The sequence below is a fragment of the Amborella trichopoda genome, chromosome 12, assembly GCF_054954075.1.
Source record: "Amborella trichopoda isolate Santa Cruz 75 chromosome 12, AtrichopodaSantaCruz75HAP2 v2.0, whole genome shotgun sequence".
Taxonomy (NCBI): domain Eukaryota; kingdom Viridiplantae; phylum Streptophyta; class Magnoliopsida; order Amborellales; family Amborellaceae; genus Amborella; species Amborella trichopoda.
In genome coordinates, this window is record NC_142347.1 from 44,072,732 (window position 1) to 44,093,768 (window position 21,037).

Sequence of the window (21,037 nt, forward strand, 5' to 3'; positions counted from 1 at the left end):
TGTGAGATTCTAGATTTGGCAGGAGGTTTCATGGTGCCTTATCAACAAGTTTACAAGGAAGCAAATGCTTGGGCTGATTCTTTAGCAAAGCGAGGAGTGCATTTGTCTTTGATTGTAGTCTATGATATGTAAACCATCTGTAATTCTTTTTTTAGGTTAATAAAGTTTTTAACATTGATCAAAAAATAAATAAATTTTGTTGTTCTGTTGTGTTATTTTTTTTGTTTTATTTTTCTTGCTTGTTGCTCATTGTATTTTTTTTTCAAACTTTATCCGTCAAAAATCAACCCATGACCTAACGAAGTGAGTAGTATTGTGAATTCATTATCTCTCATAATTTTTTTGAGTCTTGCTCTTCTTAAGTTATCGAAAGAGCTTCCATCAAAATTTAAGTCATACTTCCTTCTTGTAGTGGCGGCCATAGTTTAAATCTGCTCCTCTTTGAGGTTATGGATTGTGACATGTACCCCGTCATTCTCTCTCTGCACAAAAGAGCACTTACTTTCTCTCTCTACAAAAACCCAGAAACCCAGCTTAGCTTTTTAGGATTGTTGGGGCCTTTTATAGAAGGTTGAAAATTTGATGCACATGTTCAGTAATGTGTACAGGTGGGATGCACTTTGCTGGGCTTGAGGACCATGTGAGAATGACAAATGGTGGTTGAATTTGGCAGCAGTAGAGAGAAGACTTGGTTCCAATCTCAATCGATGAAAATCAAGCCAACCTGCCCCCAAAAATAAGTTTCAGATGGTGAGCAAAGCTCATTGTAGTCTACCCTTGTCCAGTTTGAGAGTGCATGATTCAGGTTTAGAGAGAGAGAGAGAGAGAGTGCATGATTGAGGTATAGAGAGAGATTAGTTCTTTTATGTCGATGTACATATATTACACGCAACACTTGTATGTAACAAATGGCTTTATACATGCAGAAAAACTTTATATAAGGGTGGGGTCCTAAACAATCAAATTAAGGCACACCTTGAAAAGTCAACAAAAGAGGGTGGTTCAATTGCCCAAAACTCCTCAAATCAATCATCTAGATCTCAAAGATGTGTGGACATGAGAAAAGATGAATTTTAACTTTCAAATATTGAAAATAGTGCATCTAGTAATGCATTTTTTGGACCGTCAATTTTCAAGATTTTTAATTGTTTATAAATCAGCTCGATCTACTACACTACTTTTTAACTTTTAAATTTTATAATTAGAAATAAAAATAAATTTTCAAGCCATCACAAAGATTTTCAGTATTGAAACATCTTTTGGCACTATTTGAAAGTGCGTCTTACTTTAATTTTTTAATGCCTAAGCCTTATACAAACCCCACCTTATATATGATATTTGTGAGGGCGTACACTTCCAAACACATTAATACTTTTCATTTGTTAAACCTTAGAGAATGCACTAGGATTTAAGTTTGGTTGAAGCCCACAACTAAGTGCCATATACTTTTCATTTGTTAAACCTCAGACAATGCACCAGGATTTAAGTTTGGTATAACTCTACTGGAAGTCACTTAGTTGCAACCTTGAGGTTGTGCAAAGGAACCAACTGAAAATTTATAATGTAAGACCAGTATCCAAGGCTAAAAGTTGAAGAAATTGCTGAAACACTTGTTCCCTGCGTTGGTCCCCCAAAATCCATTATGGGTGCTCTCTCTCTCTCTCTCTCTCTCTCTCTCTCTCTCCTGGATAGTGCTTGCCATTGTCAAGTGGATTCCAATAATGTAGACATGCCTTACATCTCTCTCTCTCCTGGATAGTGCTTGCCATTGTCAAGTGGATTCCAATAATGTAGACATGCCTTTACATCTCTCTCTCTCCTGGATAGTGCTTGCCATTGTCAAGTGGATTCCAATAATGTAGACATGCCTTTACAAGCAAGAATTTACCGCATTCGGAAATTATATGCTCTGTATGTATGCAATCTGCAATCTGACTAGAATGTAGACCACCCCTTTTGACGCAACCCCATGCTCGCCAGATATGTGAAATAGTTCGGTTATAGTTTCAAAACTATTGGATAATGATAAATTTAAATGGCTATCTTTCTGATAAGTAAAGCCTCCTCATAATGCTTGTGGACATTTAGAAAGAAGTAAACATTAACAATCCAGCAGTTTTATTGGAATGGATCAAGGGACTTCTTTCATGTGCCCAAGCCCAAAAAGAAGTACATAGCTACATAACAAATGACATGTTGCAAGAATGGAAGCAATAGCCATATTTTGGACCCAAAAGCAAAATTTCTAAGGAAATTTATATTCAGAACCTAAAACTGATATACATTGTAGACAGATCTAGACAGTAGTAGGTCCTCTGAGAATCTGCATCTTGAATGAATCAAAAGCGATTGATGGGAATTTTCTTCCAATCCTTCACAAGGCAACAGAAAAAGAGAAGTTAAAAAACAAATTTCATTGAACTATAAAGTGCACCTACCTGTTTAAAGGTGGGCCTCATAAAACCAAGCCGGTTTTGAATGCCACTCTCCATTTTCTTGCAACGAGAGGACATGGGTGCATGAGTCTAACATTGTTTTATGCCTCTTAAAGAAGTCAGATTGGGTAATCTGCAAAAGTTAGACCATAGCCCTCCAAATGTTAAACCAAGAAAGATGTTTTTGGTATAAGTTACAGTTGAAAAACAACTATACACCATAAATTTGTGATTGTTGAACCAACTTACAATGAATCTTGAACCAAACAAACATGAAATCTATGTGCTTGGGTCTGTGAGGAGATACACCTAGGACATGTACATGCAGCTAATAATACACATTGATGAAGCAAACTATCCTCTATTCAAATACTAACACTGATGACCAATGACACAAAGTGAAAGAACATTAAGAAGCCATTTCATTGATGGGCAATTACCCTCTGTTGATAGGGAATTGTATCACCTTTCCCCATCATGCTGAGGAAGGAATTCTATCACAGGGGGGTTAACATTTGGAGCATGATCACCTATTTTTGAGGGACAAGGCATCAATGAAAGACTACATGTCTGTAAATCATTACTGGTACAATTATCAGAACAGTTATCTGAATTAGAAGGATGTAACTTCTCCACAAAATTCACAAAACCTATACTTTTTTGGACACACTTTCTAGGTTTCCTCTTAGAGGTGCAGGTAAGGGGCTGCAATGGATCAAAAGATACTGAGGAAGCTTTGCTTTCTTTTCTCTTAGGTCGCCTATTGTTTGATTTGTTCTGGTCGGAATCAGCTGCTTTACTTGCACTCTTTCTAACTCGTTTCTTTTTCTCACTTTCAGTCTTGGATTTTGAACGGGAAGGATCAGGAATGGATAGATGAGAGGATAGCTGTGTTGATCTTTTTCTTCTTTTTGGTTGTTTGTCAATTGCTGTTGAGTCACAGGAGGTCACCAGGCCATTGCTAGCACAAGCATTAGTGTGGGGTGTATCACCCCTCAGGCTACATTGTTCAGCATTGTCATCATCGGAAATAATCTCTTCTTCCTCAAACTCGATACTTTGTACTTCCTGTAAAGAGCAAATCTTCATATAAGTACATGAAGATGTATATTGATGGAAAAATCTAAAACTAATCAATAGAAAAATAAAGAAATTTCTTAAAAGGAAAACTAAAAACAACTGCATCAAAATCAGTTAAAGTTCTGATCCCTCCATAATAAAGGATAGAACCTCAGTCAAGTAATAAAAGGAGTATGGGAGTTGCAGGGTGAACCTCAGCACAACAAACTAAGACACGGGAATGCTCGATGAAGTATAAATATTTAAGTGCACATGCTTGTGTGTGTACATGACAGAATCATAAATAATAATCAGACATTCAATACAAGTAACCAGCTTACAATATCCTATCACTTCTTTCTTCAAATAAAAGAGATATGTTAAAATACTGTATATAAAGTTTTGGATCAATTAGCCATTTTCACATAGAGTAGATGGGAAAGCTTCCAATTTGATATAAACCACGAGTAGATCCTGAAATGACTGAAAAAAGAGAATAGGTGTACCTGGTCGCAATCTGATTCATCTCCTTCAGAATCAATCATCTCTTCACATTCAAACTCCACATGTTTCTCAATTTCTTCTTCAGAATCACTTAATTCTTCATGTTCCATCACTACTTCCTCAGTGGATCTCTGCATAACACCATTTGATCCATCTGGTTGTTCCAAAGCAAATAGGCCCTGTGCTCTATTCCTACTTCTTGACCATAAATCAAATTCATCAGAGCTCTGTATTGCATGCATGCATAAATTAGTTGTAGTTGAAGGTGTAAGGCATTCTACTCCAGTCTGGTATCCATTAACCAGCTGGCTTTCCTCAAACATATGAGTTTGCCTAGACCTTAAACCTGAATCTGTATTATCATTATTAGTATTTACTCTTTCTATTATTTTTCTCCTTCCATTCCCAGTGCTCAAATAAATACCCAAGTCCAGCTCATCTGAATTTCCTTCAATGGGATTCGAAGAACTGAAGGGGTAAGATTTATCATTTCCTTGAGGCTCAGTTGCACAAGCAACAGAGGAACGAAGTGAAGCAGCCAGAGCCCTGGAGTCCTTATCTATGACATCAGTCCTCTGAAACAGAGGGTGAAAGTGTATGGTACGCAAGCTTGAGGGTGCCTCTATTGACCCCATAGTAGGAGACTGGTCAACAATTGAACTAATCACTTGTTGGGGCTTAAAGAACGAACTGAAATTTGCATGAAGCGAATTTCCAGAAAAAAAGTGAGATGTACTTGAAGTGGTAGCATTATAGTTCTGATGATACAGCTGGTAACCCCCTTCAGGAGTCTGGAAGAGTAAAGGATGCATCTGAAAATCAACTTCATTGGAGACATCCACAGATGTGCTTTGATTTGGGTAATATCTTTGATCTTGTAAATCAACATTCTTATCACTAGAACTGAAACACAAAGATTTCTTTTCCACAGGTGGAGTCTTTCGAGATGATTTGGACATCAAACCTTCTGTTTCCTTACTGCTACTCCTCATAGAAGATGGGAAGTTAATCATGGCCGATTTCCTCAACAGTTCAGTTGATTTATCCAAACCTTCTGGTTCCTTACTGCTACTCATCAAAGAAGGTGAGTCACTTATAGCCAATTTATTCAACAGTACAGTTGATTTGTTCAAACCTTCGTTTTCCTTGCTGCTTTGCTTTGAAGAAAATTGTGACTCAGTTGTGGCCAATTTATTCAACTGTTCAGTTGATTTATTTGAGCCTTTTGTTCCCTGACTGCTACTCTTCGTAGAAAATGGCAAGTCAGTTATCACTGACTTATTCAACTGTTCAGTTGAGTTATTCAAACCTTCTGGTCCCTTACTGTTACTCTTTGAAGAAGATGGTAAACTAGTTATGGTTGATATATTCAACTGTGCAGTTGAATTTCTCTTCTCTTTAGCAATTAGTTTGTTAGATGCCCCACAAAGTGAAGTCTTAAGAGTAGATTGAGGGATGACCCGCACAGATGGGGGAAGGTTGACAGGAGGCAAGTCAGGTGCCAACTTGACTAAATGGGTATTCCCTTTACGCATGCGATATGGTCGAAATGTCACTTGGCTTCGTAAGGGCCTTTTGCCACTATCCATAGCCAGTTTGGTGGAAGAATCAGTGTGAGATTCCTTGCAAGTAACATGAGTGAGAAGAGGGATAGGTTGCCTTCCAGAAGGCTTTGATGAGGCAATAAGTTGATGTGAGGAACTGTTATCTGGCAAAGCTTTTCTGAATCCGTCGATCAGGGCAATAGAACCTTTTTCACTGACTTGGGCTTCCTTTTGTGGGGATGAACCATCCACTCCAAGACCCCTACTGCTATTGTCCAATGTAGCTGATAAGGCAGTTTCAGAGGTCACAAGAATGGAGTCCTTAGGTTTCCAATCAGCAAGAAAAGCTTCATGCACATAAGCTTCTTCTTCTTCTTCTTCTTCTTCCTCTTCTTCTTCTTCAACTTCTGTATTGTCATCTCCACTGTTATCTTCATCACCAACATTATCAGTCTGACGACCCTGCATAGAAAGGAAAACATCCTGTAGTCATGCTGAAGGTCAAAAAAAAATTGAACATTCAACAAAATATCTGGAGCTAGGGCCGTTATTGAATGCACATGATCCTCATCAGTTTTTGCCGCTTTGGATTTTCTTCTTTTTGCTTCATAAAGCCGGCGCTTTTGCTTTTCAGCTTCACTCATTTTGTAAGACTTCTGAGTCCCAAGTGCTATTCGCCATTGACGAGGTAGTAAGGCAGGATCTCTATGAGGAACACAGAATCTCCACACTGATAGCCAATCGAGCCTTAAGACTCTAAGTCCCTGAAAATTTCACATGAAAATACCCAATTAAGTAATCAAAGAACCAAAAAGAAGCTGTGAACGATACTATGAGCAACAAGTAAATTTTGAGTGAGACCTCATGAATTAGTGCTTTCTCTTCTGCAGTCAAAGGAGAAGACTTCATTCTACGAACTGCCTGCAGTAATAGAAATCAGGTCACAATGAAAGAAGAGTGTAACATAAATAGACCCTTTTATTCCAAAAGACATGCAAACAAAACATCCATTAAGATATTTGCGGGAACAAAATATGAAAAAGAACATTCAAGCAACAACTGCCCAAAAAAAAACAACGAAAGAAATTTTTTTTGAAAAACCATAGGCATGCAAATTTTGGGACAGCCCAGAAACAAAGTTGCAACATATATCTTGAAACATCATTAATCTTCCTAGTTTCTGTACAAATCAAAAGCATAACTGAAGATCTTTAATCATATCATGGAAACTGCAGACCCAATTAGAAGCAATGCCAATCGTACAAAAGGCCCCACCCAAGAAAGCTTCAACTTTAAACCGTCTCTTGGCTATTAACAGATAGCTGCTCATGCAAGTTTAAAGTTTGAAATTGAGACTCTTTCTTGGCTATAATCAGATAGCATATCGACGGACCTGGTAATTCATTTTTCCAAGCACCAAAACCTCTTTTGAAGAAACCCTTTCAAAAGGAGTTTTTGCCTCCAAATTTTTAGCAATTTATATATCTAACTGTCCAACTATCTGTTTATCTATCCATTCAAAAAGAAAATTATCTATTTATAGATCTGTGTGTGTGGCAGATGAATATGCTTTCCTAGTAAAAGTAATAAAAATAAAGCCAAAAGGGTAATAATACATTTCCATACACAAAGATACATATTAAGTACAAAAATAAATACAAATTATAAACAAATAAAAAAACAGAAAGAACAAGAAAGACATACTTTTATCGGATTTTCAGGTGCTTTGGCTGAGCTACGATTCTTCTGTCTGACAAATATCTGCATAAGTAAAACATTACAGTTAAATGTACGACATAGTTGTGTTCTCTTCTAATGGGAAGTGCAAGGCTGCATCAGCTACTAACAACATGGACGTGTCTACAATTGGGCTAAAAAAGCCTATGTGACAATATTTTATTTTCTAACATATATGTTGTATGTAATACATATTTAATATGGTCTAAGAAGCGTGATGACCTTAAAATTTTTCTTAACCCATCCCATGCCCAGGTAAAAGGGCTAGGTTCTGTTAGGTAGGCAACCAACATAAAATTTTGCCAAAACTTGGTATAAATGAAGCCGGTGGTCATAGATACATTCGTAGGACTAGGATGTCGGAAGTGAAAGAAGCTTTGAAAAGGACGAAGATAGGAAATGCTTTAGCACTAGATGGTATCTCGATAGAGGTTTGGAAGTGCATGGGGGAGATTGGCATTGGCTGGCTAACAAAGTTGTTCAACAAGGTGTTGACAATAAAGAAAATACCAGACGTTTAGAGAAAAAGTATTGTGGTATGTATTTACAAGAACAAAGGAGACATACAGAATTGTGTAAACTATCAAGGGATCAAGCATATGAGCCATACGATGAAGCTCTGAAAGAGAGTGATTGAGCAACGACTACGACATGAAACGAGTGTATCTGAAAGCCAATTTGGTTTTATGCCAGGAAGGTCAACAACTGAGGCTATTTTCCTACTTAGACAACTGATTGAGAAGTTTAGGATGAAGGGAAAAGATCTCCACATGGTCTTTATAATCTAGAGAAAGCATATGATAGAGTACCTCGAGATTTGATTTGGGGGGTGTTGAAAAAGAAATGAGTCTTCAGACACTACACCGACTTGATGAGAGATATGTATGATGGAGCGCTAACTAGTGTACGAACAACTAGTGGAGAGGAGTGAGTTTCCAACGACAATAAGTTTATATCAAGGGTCAGCATTGAGCCCATACCTCTTGTCTTCGTTATGGACGACTTAACTAGGCACCTACAGGATGAGGTACTGTGGTGCATGTTGGTCACAGATGACATAGTTTTGATTGATGAGACCCAAAATGGCGTCAACACAAAGTTGGAACTTTGGAGGGCTGCTCAAGAATCCAAAGGTTTTAAAATTAGCAAAACTAAGACAATATATATGGAATGCAAGTTTAGTATTAATAGGAGTAGAGACGAGGCAGTAGTTAAAATTGAAGGTCAGGAAGTACAAAAAAGATCACACTTTCGATATCTTGGGTCGATTATCCAATAAAATGGAGAGACTGAGGAAGATGTCTCACACAAAATTAGAGCTGGGTGGGAGAAGTGAAGATGTGCAATTGGAATTTAAGTGATCACCCAATACCAATGAAGCTAAAGGGCAAGTTTCATAAGACAACAACAATACTAGCTTTGCTAGATAAGGCAGAATATTGGGCGGAAAAAAAACAATATACCCATAGAATGAGTGTAGCAGAGATGACGATGTTGAGATGGATGAGTGGTAAGACAATAAAGAATAGAATTCAAAATGAATCCATTCAGGAAAAGTTAGGTGTGGCGCCAATAGGCAATAAGATGAGAGAGAGCAGACTTAGGTGGGCTGGGCATGTGTGCGCCAACCTAATACAACACATGGTAGAATGTGCAAGTTAGTTCAAGTGGAAGGATTGAAAAAGGCAAAGGATATGCCCAAAAGGACATGGTTGGAAAGAGTCAGAAAAGATATGGGGGCTTTTGGCCTCATTGAGGTTATGGCCTTTAATAGAGCAAAATGGTGGACCAGGATTCATGTAGCTGACCACAATTAATTGGGAAAAGGCTATGATGATGATGATGATGATGTAATACATATTTAGGCCTTAGCGATAAAATAGTATTTTTATATTTATTTAAGTGTTTGTATATCTACAATAAATGAAAGAATAAAGACATGTATATTTGTAAACAAACGAATGTGAGGGTGTAAGTGTGCATGTGTGTGTGTCTCTATATATGTATATGACATGGGATATGTATTTAATTATAATACATATGTAAGACATATCATAATTTTTTATGCTTTCGCCTATTCCATTTAGAATTTACAAGCAAAAAAAAAAAATTGAATGAAAGAAAGAAAAACAATTATAGTGTTATAAGTTGACTTAGTTTGGCTTTGAAGTAGTCCTAAGCAAAGTTCAACTGTTGGACACAGAAACATGCAAACACCAGGTTGCCCAAAGCATTCGAAAAGTTCTCTCACAGAAGAATTTCAAGGATGGAAAGAACATAAGTTGGCAGCCAATGACAAGCCAGTCGGAACTTGAAATGACCAGAAAATTGAAAGAAAAACTAACTACAACCATAATTACCAGAGAAAGTACTCAAGCCACAATCTACTAGAATACCATGTGAATTCCAAAATAATTTAACAGAGATAAGTTTGACCTATCAGCTGTTCCCATTTGATACAATTGCATGCATGCAAGAACTATGACTAGTAAAGTTTATAGTTGAAAACTAAATGCTTCCAAAATTCAGGATTGCCCACCTGATGTGTTGATTTACATGGAAGAAAGCGTTCTTGGATTGCCTTCCAGTCACTGTTATACACCATCAACCCCATGGCTAATAACCTACACAAAGCTCCCAAAGCAAATCAGCAAGGCAAATTAATCAATCACATCATGTTATTGACATTCATCTAGTGCAAACAAATTGCAAAAGCAATAATCACCCGATAGAGGTAACAATCATTTAGAAGAAGAGAAATGTGAATTTAAAGACGAAAAACAACGGTCTAATAAACTTATAATCAGGTATGACAGAATAAAGAAACGATAATTGCTACTGCACTTGTAGATTTCATCTACCCCTAGGGTTCCTCTTGTAGCTCTTTAACAATAAAAAACTTTCATGGAGGCCAATACATATTGAGGGCAATGCAAAGCACAAAATTAGAGGCTCAAATTGTGTTGAACTTGTATGACTTGATACCCATGGAGTTCAAAAGAAGCCCATGAAGTCTACATACTGCAAACAAGATCTTATCGAAGCACTTGATGGTCGATAACAACCAACTTAATCAGCAATAAAGTAGTCATTTATCAGGGTCCCATCAAAAAAGAAGCAAAAAACAGAAAAAAAGAAAAAAAGAAAAGGGAGAGAGATAGTCATCTATCAGGATATCATGGGGCAAGGTACAACAGTGACACATGAGATTTTAAAACCCCAAATAGTGTGGAATCCTAGTTTCACATAGCCTAAAAACATTTCCAGGGAAGATGTGAAAACAACTAAAAGCAATTTAGAATTTAGAGCCACATGAGCGCTTAAAGTTGGAAAATATCATATTGTCCATGAACATTGAAAACCCACATAAGAGTAAGTCCAATCAGAAAACAGTGTAATGACCAAATCATAAATATATGAATGAAATGGAACATGGAAAAACCGATTTTAGGATAGCAAGTATACTTTCCCTAGTTTCGACATCAAATAAGAAAAAAGAGATTGATAGGACTCCACCCTACAGTGTAATGCCTTGACATTAGGGGCATTTCAGTCATTTCTATGCATGTCCAAGTTGTATCTAGCGACACATACACCCACACGCACACACAAAGAAATGTGTATATATATATATATATACATATAGAGAGAGAGAGAGAGAGAGAGAGATGGAGAGTTGGAGGGAGAGAGGCAGAAAGACAAACAGACAGACCACCAAATCTATAGATAGGTAGATAGATAGATAGGTAGACAGATAGATAGATAGATAGAAAGCATGTGTGTTAAAGATAACTTTGCACCATTTGAAAATTGCAAGCCGGAGTACAGAGTCCAGTGGATTTACACAATAAATCTCTGCTAATATGACTGAATATTCCTCAGAATGAAGCCATAAACCTTTGGTTCCGATGGACCTGGCCAACTGGAGTTTTCCCAAATAGTATCCCCAAGGAAGTGAAAGATAAAGAGTCTCGATGAAACGGGTAACTCTATCTAATGGGCAAGAACAATGTTGCTTCTACATTTAAGAAGGATGCACTTAATGGGATCCATTATGGGATCTTTCCAACATGCAGCAATGTCCCCATCTTCACAGCACACACACTCTTCGTATAACAGCTTCGCAAACATGCTTTGACCATTTCACACTAACAACAGACATCAAAATAAATTCCCTCCCCATTTTGTCCAAGACATCGGTTTCAGGGCATAGCAAGTTAGGGCATAAGCCAATGAATGGCATAAGAGGCTAACAGGCCCCCACTTTGCACAAGAGCCTAAGCGTGGAAGTGAAGTACGACTCTAAGCGGCTCAACATGGCAGGAGCACTACTAAGATGAAATTTTTTGTTGAGATTCAGCAATCAGGGAGCGAAGTGTCACAGCCTGAGCCAGTTGAGGAAACTCACTTGTTTATCTGAAAAGTATGTTTCCAAATTAACCAAGGAGTAGGATGCAAAGGAAGCTTTGCACTTAATCTGCAGTAGATTAATGTGAAGAACCCCTTTTTCTTTGCTTGAATCAAATTATTTTTAGGTTAGCTAAGGAGAACAACTGGACTACATAGGGGGTTACTACACAAATTTGGCTTGTTCGCATTCACAACATCGAGAAGGTACACACATATGCAGATGGAGAGTTTCAAGGATTCTTTTATACACAAAAAAAGTTCAATCAATGTGGATGTGACACTGGGACAAAGGGCAGCAACGCCAGAAGAAAATGGTCGGTCCTTTTGCCAATGATGGGAACCTGTAATAACTTATATTGGTTTGTTAAGCAGTTTCCTTCCTTCTCTCAGACGTAAAAATTAACAGATGAATAAGCATTACTCGCAGCTTATTCCACCTGATCTTACATTTAGGGTGAGCACCAGTTCCACGATATGTCCCCAATTCCATTCCCTTTTCCATTGAGTAGGTATATGATTTATATTACAGCAGCTTATATAGCAAAGACCAGATGAGGTAGAAACATAAAGCTAATGGTGGTTCACAAACATGAAGCTAAAACGATAAACTAACAGACACATAAAAACTGCTTTTTTTATTTATTATTTATTTATTTATATTTTTATGGAGCGATCAGGGAGAATACAACATTTAATCATAAAATTCCATGCCATCACAAAGATAAAGAAAGCATGTGGTTTACTCACTCATCCTCAGAATCAGTGAACAGCACCCGGTTTGCATTACCAACTGGAGGAGGCTTGTGAGGAAATAAGGCTGGATTGAACATTAGAAAAAATCTCTGGACTAACTTGACAATGTTCTTGGGGACAAGAGCAACTGACTTCTTCATCGTGCTCTCTACAAGAGCAGCAGCCATGGTCTTCTTTGGCTGGGAAGGTACAGGCCTAGAAGATGAATCTGAGTTTGGACATGTGGAAACTCCTCCTCTAGTAATTGTTGAATTAGTTTCAACACTATTGGCAAATGCAGGAAAAGGGAAAAGAGGTTCTTTTTCAAAACAAGTATTATAATCTGCAGTTTCCACCCGACGATTCTTATGCGCTTCCACGGCTGCCAAGACAATTTCATGCCACCAAAGCAAATCAAAGTTAGAATAGCAATAAATCATTGTTATTGACTGTATAAAGTCAAAGCAACCAGAATCACAATAGTGACTTACCATTAGAAACATCCGCGAGAAATCCTCGAGCCATACCAAGTGGAGCAACGTCAAGGACTGATACCACACTTCCCAATACTGTAGGTACCCAACCAGGATCCCCATTATTTTGAATGGTATCCCCTGACACACAATGAACATTCGGGGACCCTGAAGATGGTTGACAAGAAGCAGACCCAACACTGCTGCAAAAAGGCCTCCGTAACTCTGACGATTTGGAAGTAACTAGAGATAAAAAATAGGGATCCTTTAACAAAGAAGCGGATGGCTGAACCAATGGGGGCTGAAAACAACACTCAGGATATGGGGTTTTTCTCCAACTTAAAACTTCTTCACGCTTATCAGCCAGATCCATAATCATTCTTTGAATGTCACTTGCAATGTGCTGACGAGAAGGATCCATAACACACAAGGAGAACACTTGAATAAGAAGTTGGACATGCTCATATATTAAGCAGTGCAATTGGCCTATCTGATGAGGAGTAAACCCGTCTGCCGTATCAATCATAGGCAATGAAGACTTACCATGAAGACCATGATTTGCATTTTGCATTTCTGTTGGCGAAGAGTGTGTGGCCTGTGCATTTGTTGTTAATGGCAATATGGGACGCAGTGGGGTCTTTGCCAAACCTAGAAGCCTCCCTTTGTCTTGGGTAGGCACCTTTTGACGCCTATTCTGCCTGGTCTCATGCTTATGAGAAGCCCCTCGTAAGTTTTTCTTCTCAACCTTTTCACTAGAATTTTCATCATTGTCACTTTCTAGGGCCTCTTCAATTTCAAGCTCGAAGTCAGCATCATTGTCTTCGTCATCATCCTCATTTTCATCCTTATCCTGCATCACCTGATCATCTTTATCATCTCCATCTACCTTGCAAATAACAGCAGCCAGGAATTTACGATATTCCTCTTCATCATCAACATTTTGAAAATAGTCATCTTCATCTGATTCCTGGAGAAATGCCTCCAGCTCATCAAGTGTCAAGCCAGCAAGTGAGTAGCGTGCACGAGTTCGCCTACATATAGCATCCTCAATATCCACATCATTGTCTTGGCCCCTTTGTGTTTCAATAATGGTTTTTCTTGAAATTCTCAAATCAGGCAGGGAATCCATGGTTTGGCCCAACAATTCATCCTCTGTTCTATTGCAATCTCCATCTTGCTTTCCCTTCTCAAGGGCACCCTCCGTACAAACCTGACTCTTTTCAAGATGACCAACTGATGAGGTAGCATTACCTAAACTTTGTGTTTCCTGCTCATCAATCAAAGGTGACTTCCTCTTCTTCGATTTCCCCATTGCGCCATCTTTCCCACTGACACCTTTCTCAGGGGTTGCAATGTCTTCCACATTGTCAACAATTTCCTGTCCAGCATCTGCATCCTTGGAGCCTCCAATAACCGGTTCCAACAATGCATCAGAGTCCTTATGATGAGAAGAGCTTCCAAATTCATACAGAGCCTCATCGTCAAATCCTCCATTCTCAGAACTCAAGCTTGAAGAGGCTTCGGGAGATGGAGTATCTTGCACAAAAGGGTCGAAGTCTATATCCTCATCTTCATCCTCTTCCTCCAATTCTAAGTCCCCATTGCTATCATTATGAGTATCACAATCTGCAACTTCTTTGCTATAGGTTTGCATAATTGTGCATGCTGCTGTTCCAGTGTGGGACAACGTTAACATAGCAAATCAATGCAACAACAAAAACAAGACAGTTGACAGATGGATCATTTCTAAAACATTATTTTGTTACAGTGATGTAATCCACCAGAGCCATCTGCGTGAGAATTACAAAAAAGAATGTCATTGCCAATTAAAACAATGACATATTCCTAAAGGAAAAATGTGCAGGCAAAAGAGATCAAGACAAACTAGCAATAAGCTGAACACTTAGTAAAAGTGAAAACATTAAGACTTTCTAAAACTGAAGAAAGTAATACAGGACAAACCTATAGCATTCACGTAGCATTGCATCACAAGGACCAGACAAATCTTGCCACTCAAACAAAATTTATGCTCTCCATGGGCTCAAAAACTAAAGCAATGTTTCACCATTGGTTCCATGTATCAAATAAACACTTATACAAAAAACATAGGAGCCAAAGAGAAACGACATCATTCCAAAATACAATAAAATGTTTCTCTGAACTGCTCCAAAAAACAAATGCTTTTATCATTTATGAATACCCCAACCCCAGAATACCCTAGCCTAGGAGCCCAAAGACCCTGCATCCAGTCCAAAACCCCTGCCAACTCCTATTAACCCCCCTGTCCAGGCCCTTGAAAACCTCCATGTACTTCCTTATGCTCATGTAGGATCCCAACTAAGTTGGTGCTGCATCACTGATTCTTCTCTTTTAAACCCAATAAATTCCATTCCCATATGAACCACCCTAAATGCCATCCTAGCAAACCGAAAACATGAGCTTGGAAGTTCAATCAAATAAGTATAATTAACCTTTTTTTGAAGAAGATGAAGAAGAGTATAATCAACCATGAATCGCTGATGTTAGGCTTTTATCACAAATCGAACCATCTTCGAATTCCTGCATATAGAAAAATGTGATACCAAGAAACATGACCCTAGCACCAACAATCATGACACATTTTGCCATAGGGAATTCTAGTTCTTTAATCAAACTCATCATCTCACATTCTTTGGAATCAAATAAAAATTGAACTATGATCCAACAATCATGACGTATTTTGCCATGAGGAATTCTAGTTCTTTAATCAAACTCATCATCTCACATTTCTTTGGAATCAAATAAAAATTGAACTATGATCCAAAGATGATTTCTTTTAGTTTCAAATTCCAGAAACAGCACAACCAACCAAAATTTCCTATTTTTATTGAATAATGCCAACGATGAGCCTATATATTTCAATGGACATTCACAAAGAAACTGTAAATATTGCAAGCGAGATCATCCTTGCAATATAGACAATTCATAGTAATAGATTAAAGCAATTGCAACAGAGCTGATCACAAAAAAGGAATGGCTTTTGAACAATATAAACTATATATAAAAACACGAACAATAGTAATATCATATTAGGTCAGATCATGGATACCTGTGTAACCCTAGCTGGTTCAAAATGCTTTAGCAGATCGAATCCTCTTCTGTATTTAACTCTTCATCATCACAACACCAGAAACTTTCCCTCCTCGGAAAATTAACTACCTAAAAAATAACTTATATGGATGATCGTGCGTGATTTGAATCCCTGACCCATTAGAGAATAAATCAGAGAACAAAATATATGGGAATCCATGGTTTCTAACAATGAAAAATCCAATCATGCAAAAAAATAAATGCGCGATTAAAGCAACAATCTTTCAACAAATTCATGTTTTAATATGAATGCATAATACCTCTCGAATAATTAGACTATGATAATTAGGGTTTTTACTGTTTCGCAATTAAAAGAGAAGAATAAAGCCGTTCTCTTTAGCGCCAAAGCGAAGCTCCAAATTATAGAATCAGTTTTCCTTCTTTCTTTTTCTTTTTCTTTTTTGAGATCTTTTTGGTGTAGGGGAAATTCACACTATTGGTACGGAAATATAAATCCGAATAGATACCTGAAATCTTTAGGCTCGAGCAAATGCCGCTTTTCGGTAAACCGGGACTCTCGAAATTTCGCCAAGTTTCGCGAGGGCCTCGAATTTTGGGAGTTCTTCCTGTCATAAAATTTGCACCTTATATACCGAAAAAGTTTATATAAGGTTTACACCTTATATTGTAGAATTAAGGTGTACTTTAAAATCCATAATAAACCATCTAATTGATATATGGATAAGGAAAAATATATATTCCAAGTTTAAAAAAAATAGTACATCTTGCAACGTATATCTAGATGGCCCATTTTCAAGATTTTCATGCATCTATATATCTTGATTTTCTTGTTAAAAAAAATACATATGCTATATTTGAGCAAGTTTTTGGGATTAAAATTTTATAATTAATTATGAAAATAAATTCCCGGGGCATCTAAAATTTTTTTTATTCCAAAATTGTTTCTTATTTCAAATTTTAGAGATGCACCTTATTTTGATTATTTAAAGTTTGATTATTTAAAGTTGCATCCTTATTCACCCAAAAAAAAAAAAAATGCATCATTATGCAAACCATACCCCTTATATAAACTTCAAGGAAAATTATTTTTTATGCATCAGGGGTACGCGCTTCTAGCATCCCCCAACGCACCGGACATCCATGTAATTGGATGTAAAAAATGGCAACCCTTAGAAAATTTAAAAAGAATAATACTAAAGCTACATCAAGAAAAAATTTAAATTTTATTTTATTTTTTATGTACATGTTCACCATAGTTGAGATATTCAACCTACAAAATTTTGGACCAAAAATCCAACTCTAAGTAGGATTTTATGAGTGAGACTCATTTCAATAGATGAAGGGTATGATTTGTACAATGCTGAGGTTCTAAACAATCAAAGTACGGTGCACCTTCAAATGGTGTTAAGAGATGTTGTTTCAATTATGGAAATCTTTGTGATGGACTGAAAATGCATTTTCATATATAATTATAAAATTTAAAACTTTAAAAATAGCGCAGATCAAATAGATCTATAAACACTTGAAAATCTTCAAAATTGACCGTAAAAAAAAATACATTACAAGATACACAATTTTAAAGATTTTTTTTTTTTTTGACAAAGGATCCAAGATTTTATTAAAATAACTAAAAAAAAAGATATTACATCAGGAGAGAACACAAGGGAAAGCAAATAAGTCCCTCGTCTAGCAAGAGAATTAGCCAGGGAATTGGCCTCTCGATAAACATGAGAAAATGAGACCGAGAGGGAGGCTGAGAGATCTAGGATTTCCAACCAAATAGATTGAAGCTCCCACAGGATACGCCATTCCATCTTGCACCAGCCAATCACGTTCAAGGAATCCCTTTTAATAATCTAAGAGAGGTGAGGTTTTGGGAGGAAATAAATTTTAGGCCTTGTAATAAGGAAGCAAGCTCCGTGTGATTAGCTATGGCAGTACCAAGGGGACCAGGATTGCCTAACGAGTTGCCACCAAAGTTCAACTTAAGGAAGGTTGTCCAGAACAAAGTCTCATCTTGACTTTATCCAGTGTCCAGAACAAAGTCTCATCTAGACAGAACAGAGTCTCCTCTTGACTTTATCCAGCAATAATAGATTAGGAAGGTTGAGCATGACATCTAAATGAGACAAACGCCACCCCAATTTGGTGATAGATTACCAATTCCATAAGGAGAGCTTGATGTGATCGAGCAGTCTATCATCCGAAATGCTAGCCCCCTCAAAGGTTCACCTATTCCTCTGTTTCCAAATTTCCCAAAGCACAGCCCCTCTAGCAATTTGCTCTTGTACACACATCTTAAGGTTGAAATGATCGATTTGAGGATTTTTAGACTTCGAAACGACCTCTTCTAATGAATTTCCGACCCACTATAACCTTGCATAGTACCAAAAGAACTTGGGGAGGTTGGGGCATGTCTTTAGTGAGGTCTTTACAAAAGATGGGGGAGGGGGGATGAAACAAGGTGTGTGTATATATATATATATATATATATATTGTTGGGTGTGTTTAGCCATTAAAGGCCTTATGAGTGATTGTAAATGTATTATATAGTGCAACATGAACTCAATAAGAGTGTAGTCCCGTGTGGACCATACTAAGCAAATGATGTTTGCTGATACCGAAGTGTACTTAACGTGTTAGGTTAGTCTGGTTGGGAAAAACTCATCTTACCTAGGCATAGAAAAACAAACCGATAAGAGTTAAATGGGTCATCCCTTGATAAAGTCGAAGTATGCTTGGAAGAGTGAGCTAATGGACTGTGTGACCCTTGTATATGATGGAAGCCTTCAGAGACGGGGCCAAAACCTCATTTACATGCCATCATACGACATGCATATTGATAGTCATTTTCTGAAACGTACCACCTTTTAGTTTGAAGCATGTGCATGTACGAGAGATAACTCCTGTGCACCATCGAGTAATAGATTGCATTAGGTCAGGGTGGCATTGGTTTCATTTCCAGGGAAGAAACTGAAATCCATGAATTGAGACTGCGTCTCCTTGCCCATTGGCTAGGCTTTGGTGACCCACTAATGATCTCCTATATGGATTGTGGGTCATGGGCAACATTGGGTCGGTTTGATAAAGTATGTATGGTCTGTAGTCCACAGTTGAAGTTGGAGTGCCCTAATGCATATTTATTCCTAGATCATATGGATTATTTTTTCATCAAAGTATTTAATTTTATCTATTTTAATAATATATGATTTTTATAAATGTTATTTGAATGTTTATAAATCTTTGAATATTTTACTTATCAAATTTGAATTTATAAAAATATAGATAGTGATTTAAATATTCAAATATGATTTTAAGAATTTGTAAAAATAATATTATTTTAAATATTACATTGGAGGCCCAATAGGACTTATGGGCTCCCCATGACAAATTGGGTGGAGCCCATTGTGTGCCACAAAGGGTGGCACGCCCCACCTACGTGGCTTTCTATTTTGAAAGAGCACAAGCTCTTGACTTCAAAGATAAGTAATTTGTGTTTTGGAAAGCTTGAGCATTGTGGTAATTTTGAATCAAATTTTAGTATGTGTGAGAAAGCTTGAGCATGAAATAAGAAAATATAATGTTATTATATATTAATTTCTTGTTTGAATTAATTTATGAAAAAAATAGTTTACGAAGTGGAGGATAATGGTTCTAACATCTTCGATATGATATTGATAACCTATGTATATAATGGATTGCTCATATCTCTCACTCCACAAGTCACCCAAGATCGATGGTGCATATTCAATCTCACATGAAGAGGCAAGCCATAAAAAACGTATACCATTTAAGCGCTATAAAAAGGGAAATACCCTACCCAAATCTCTACCCCTTGAACTTTTCATCTATCTCTTTCATCTTGGAAACTTTCTCTCTCCCTCAATAAAACCTAATGAGCATGCCCCACTCTTGGAACTCTCTCTTCCATATTGTGAAAATAAGCTAAGGGTTTAAGCTATAGAGAGTTATTATCTCTCAAACTAGGTTATCATAGGGGATTCACCTAAGGTTTAAGTTCTGTGATCAAAATGATTTATGTTCCATTAGTGTGGCCTGCCCTAAACATGCTTTCACGGCTGATATTGAAGGTTGACCATTAGATCCCACAATATCGGAAGGTGGTGACTTGGTATTGGGTGTAAAAAGCCCGATTGAGGTAATATTCGACACTCTCTTTTGTTTATTGCTTATTTGTTTATTTTTTTATTGTCTTATTTATTCTTAAGCATAAGTTATGTATTTTCTTTATTAATGAAAATTAAGGTTTTAAATGGCTTCAAGTTCTTGAGATTTTATTGTATTAATTTTTTTTATTTGAAGTTATTTTATTATAAAAATACTACTTGTACGTTCTCTAAACCGTTAAGAAAATAGAAATAATTGAAAAAAAAAATTATATACTTTGACTAGATCACACGAGTCATTCTTTCATATATATGGTCCTACAGAGAGAGAGATGGTCTTTTTGAGGAAAGAGAGAGAAACAATAAGGGGTAAAATGATGCTTCCATGGGCAACAATTTATCCATTTCATCGTTAACACTCGTCAACGTTCTTGTTTAGGTGCGATTTATATAAGGTTGCAGTTATATTTGTTGAAATAAGCTTGCACTATATATCATTTATTTTAGCTAGATAGTATAGGTTTGGCATATCTTTAAGACAGTATCGAAAAATAACATATCTTTTAAGATGGTGTCAAAATCTACACTATTAAAATCAAATAAACAGCCTCGATTACTGCAACCTTATTTTTACAAATAAGGTTAAAAATATGGTTGCAACTATATATAAACTTTCTCTTTCTTATGAGACAGCTCATGAGCACCTTGATTTAATGATGTGACTATGGCTTCCCAACACCTTAGCCAAACTAGGTTACATCAATTTTGATATTCATTTACCTTTTCTTTTTCCAACAATTTCAACAAGTATTTTTATTTTTTTTTTGGCAAACGGATATCCTTGTTTCTTATTGGAGTCGATTGGGCTATTTGAAGAGCTGAATAAATGGGCATCAATTCAGTAATTTTTAGATGGTAAAAACATA

At 36.9% G+C, this 21,037-nt stretch overlaps 1 protein-coding gene across 6 annotated transcripts; it reads right to left on the reverse strand.

Annotated features, from left to right (window-relative positions):
- Positions 1 to 2,834: 2,834 nt before the first annotated feature.
- Positions 2,835 to 16,670, reverse strand: DUO3 (Homeodomain-like superfamily protein). Of its 6 annotated transcripts, none has more exons than XM_020667924.2 (10): positions 16,491 to 16,670; positions 15,983 to 16,135; positions 12,913 to 14,684; positions 12,437 to 12,803; positions 9,819 to 9,903; positions 7,247 to 7,303; positions 6,404 to 6,463; positions 6,103 to 6,306; positions 4,001 to 6,004; positions 2,835 to 3,503 (listed from the first exon to the last, which is right to left on the reverse strand). In XM_020667924.2, exons 3-10 carry the CDS (start codon positions 14,588 to 14,590, stop codon positions 2,898 to 2,900), a joined length of 5,061 nt encoding a protein of 1,686 aa, XP_020523583.1. In that variant the 5' UTR covers positions 14,591 to 14,684; positions 15,983 to 16,135; positions 16,491 to 16,670; the 3' UTR covers positions 2,835 to 2,897. The 6 variants fall into 6 exon arrangements, with proteins under 6 accessions (XP_020523583.1, XP_088709993.1, XP_088709992.1 ...); XM_088853867.1 differs by having other exon boundaries at positions 12,913 to 14,559; positions 16,491 to 16,621; XM_088853866.1 differs by having other exon boundaries at positions 12,913 to 14,562; positions 16,491 to 16,611.
- Between the last annotated feature and the right edge of the window lie 4,367 nt (positions 16,671 to 21,037).

Excerpts from the sequence above, each read along its gene's own strand:
- DUO3 (XM_020667924.2), bottom strand. The coding sequence starts at position 14,590 with ATGTTAACGTTGTCCCACACTGGAACAGCAGCATGCACAATTATGCAA. Across the intron at positions 9,904-12,436 it reads TTCACTGATTCTGAGGATGA|GTTATTAGCCATGGGGTTGA; the intron begins GTGAGTAAACCA and ends AGCTTTGTGTAG. Across the intron at positions 7,304-9,818 it reads CATGTAAATCAACACATCAG|ATATTTGTCAGACAGAAGAA; the intron begins GTGGGCAATCCT and ends TTACTTATGCAG.